The following is a 2,842-nucleotide window of genomic DNA, read 5'->3' as shown; positions in this document are numbered from 1 at the left end:
TCTCGATCAAAAATGGTTCGACCACCCAATAATAATCAAAACAACAATAACAATGTCCTAAATCCTGAGGGACAGCCAACACAAGCGTCCAATAGTAACGCTACTGTTATGGCCAATAGCTCCGGAACATCTGGTTCGAGCGGACCCTCAGTGTGTTTTGGGAATATAGGAGTAACAGTTCCTTCAACGAGTTCGACCCTATCTGGGTCAATATCTTCGTTAGTGTCAAATATGGGAAATAATCAGTCGGGTCCTAACGATTTAAGGAGCCCAATTCGATCATTTGCGCTGGATCAATCAGGGTTAGGTATGCCAGCATCTTTGATGAAGGGGCTACCATGCCTTCCCCATCAGCCTCTGTTGTGGGAAATAGGGCCAGAGACATTGCCCAACAAAATTTGACAAATGTAACCATGATGTCTTTTAGACAACAAATGGACGAAAGCAACCATGAAATGGTTAACACCCTAACTTCACAATTAGGAACTATCTTGAATCCTTTAATCAATAATACAAACGACAACTATCAGTTGTTAGCCCATCAGATGGGGCGAATTGCAGATTTCTTTGGCACTCCTGCAATGCCTAACCAAAATATTCAACCCATTCGAAACCAAGAGCATGTTCAGGACCGAGGTTTGCCCATTAATGTTGGGGTCCCTGTAAATCAAGTGCCACAAATGGTGCAAGAGGAACCACCAGAACAAGTGGTGAATCAAGTTCAAGATCCAGGGATAGTTTTGGTTAATAGAAATCAAATTGCTGACGAAGTAGTTAGAAATGTGCAACAAAATAATTTTGCACAACAAAATAACTTGGCAAATTTAGTCGAAACAATATTGACCCAAAATGGGTTTAATGTAGGCTTACACAGGCCCAATTTCGTTTCACCTTTGGCTGAGTACGTACTACAAACTGAATTGCCAAGGGTATGGAAGATCCCCAAATTCACAAAGTTTGCTGGGGATACAACTGAATCAACAGTGGAGCATGTTGCAAGATTTTTTACTGAAGCAGGAAATTTGGCAGATAATGAAAATTTAAGAATGAAATATTTCCCAAATTCCCTCACGAAAAATGCTTTCACTTGGTTCACAATGCTTCCCCCACATTCGATTCATCATTGGGCTCAACTAGAAAGGGTTTTCCATGAACAATTTTACATGGGCCAATCTAAAATTAGTTTGAAAGAATTGGCTAGTGTTAGAAGGAAAACACCAGAGTCTGTAGATGATTATTTGAATCGATTCAGGCTACTCAAGGCTAGATGTTTTACACAAGTGCCTGAACATGAGTTAGTCGAAATGGCTGTTGGAGGCCTAGACTATTCGATTCGAAAGAAATTTGATACACAACATCTAAGAGATATGGCACAATTAGCAGATAGAGTGAGACAGGTCGAACGCCTTAAAGCTGAAAAGGCTAGATCATCGAAGTTTCCAAAAAGGGAGAAAATAGCCTATGTCGAAACAATAGATGATGAGGATGAATATGTTGTCAATTACGAGGACATAGAGGATAATGAAATTAATGTGGCTGAATTAAAACCAGGCCCTCCCTATGTTTGTAAACTGCTAAAGCCATCGAATGGAAAAAATCCAGTCGAACCCAAAAATGATAAATTTATTGCTAAAACCTATTCATTCGACATAACAAAATGTGATGAAATATTTGATTTATTGGTTGCTGATGGCCAAATTGTTGTCCCAAAGGGGTTAAAAGTGCCTCCTTTAGAACAACAAAAGAAAAGAGGTTTTTGTAAATTTCATAATTTTTTGGGTCACAAAACCGCACAATGTGTTCTTTTCAGGGATCTTGTTCAAAAGGCTTTAAAAGATGGGAGGCTGAAGTTTGGAGAGAAATCCAAGCAACAGATGAAAATTGATGAAGATCCATTACAAATATCAGATGCTTCCTATGTGGAGCCAGTCGAATGCTTGATGCCATGGATTTATCTGGTGGCGCACAGTTGGTTTCTATTCCAGAGAATGAATACTACGAGAAGATGAAAGTAGTATATCCTGGGGCTGAAGAGGAACTGATAGATTTCTTACAAAGGTGTAAACTTAACAAATCTGAAGTCATGCTCTGCCCAAGGTGTAACGACCCGATTTTTAGTAAATCGATATTTTATATATTTGCATATATTTTGGGTTAGTGTTAAATATTTATTTACGCGACGTATAATTATTTATCGCGAACACAAGTTTGTGAGCGAAACCTTTGTTAGTGGGCTTGAGGCGTGTGAGAGCTTAATGGGCCTAAGCCATTTGGGCTTGGTTCATGACCATGGAAAGGAGTATAAGTAGCAAGTCAAACACATGAATAGTATTACAATTCATTTCTTTGAGTTTTGAGTGAGTAGAGCAAGAGCAAAACCATAGAGCAAGGGCTAGGGTTTGATCAAGAGAGCTTGGGTGATTCAAGAGAGGGGAGGTGTCTAGCCTCCATTCCCAAACTCTCTCATCCAATTTCTTTGGGGTTTTGGGTGAAGTTTCTTTATCATAAACATGTCTTTTCATCTTAGTATGCTTAATGAACATCTAGGAGGGAATATGTATATGTTTGATGATGGTTTTGCATGTTTATGCAACTTTACTTATTTTGCAAGAAATTGGCATGATTTTGTATGTGTGATGTGTTTTGGTGTTTGTGAATGTTAATACATGTATATATGTATGGTATATACATGATTGATCACTTGTTATGCATTTATAACATGTTATAATGTATTTTGGATGGATTTGAGTGTTAAACCGCCTTAGAAACTCAAGAACAGATATTTTCTTTCTGGTGTAGTTCGCTTAGCGAACAGGAGTTCGCTATAGCGAACATGTTCGCT

The 2,842-nt window shown here is 38.6% G+C and overlaps 1 protein-coding gene across 1 annotated transcript; it reads left to right on the top strand.

Annotated features, from left to right (window-relative positions):
- Nucleotides 1–434: 434 nt before the first annotated feature.
- Nucleotides 435–2,009, top strand: LOC123922561. The gene is made up of 2 exons (XM_045975268.1): nucleotides 435–1,269; nucleotides 1,366–2,009. The coding sequence occupies exons 1-2, from the start codon at nucleotides 435–437 to the stop codon at nucleotides 2,007–2,009; spliced, it is 1,479 nt and encodes a 492-aa protein (XP_045831224.1).
- Nucleotides 2,010–2,842: the final 833 nt, after the last annotated feature.

Source organism: Trifolium pratense, linkage group LG4 (assembly GCF_020283565.1).
Source record: "Trifolium pratense cultivar HEN17-A07 linkage group LG4, ARS_RC_1.1, whole genome shotgun sequence".
Lineage (NCBI taxonomy): Eukaryota > Viridiplantae > Streptophyta > Magnoliopsida > Fabales > Fabaceae > Trifolium > Trifolium pratense.
This window is presented reverse-complemented; position numbering and strand designations above follow the sequence as displayed.

Excerpts from the sequence above, each read along its gene's own strand:
- LOC123922561 (XM_045975268.1), top strand. The coding sequence starts at position 435 with ATGGACGAAAGCAACCATGAAATGGTTAACACCCTAACTTCACAATTA. Across the intron at positions 1,270-1,365 it reads CAGGCTACTCAAGGCTAGAT|ATATGGCACAATTAGCAGAT; the intron begins GTTTTACACAAG and ends AACATCTAAGAG.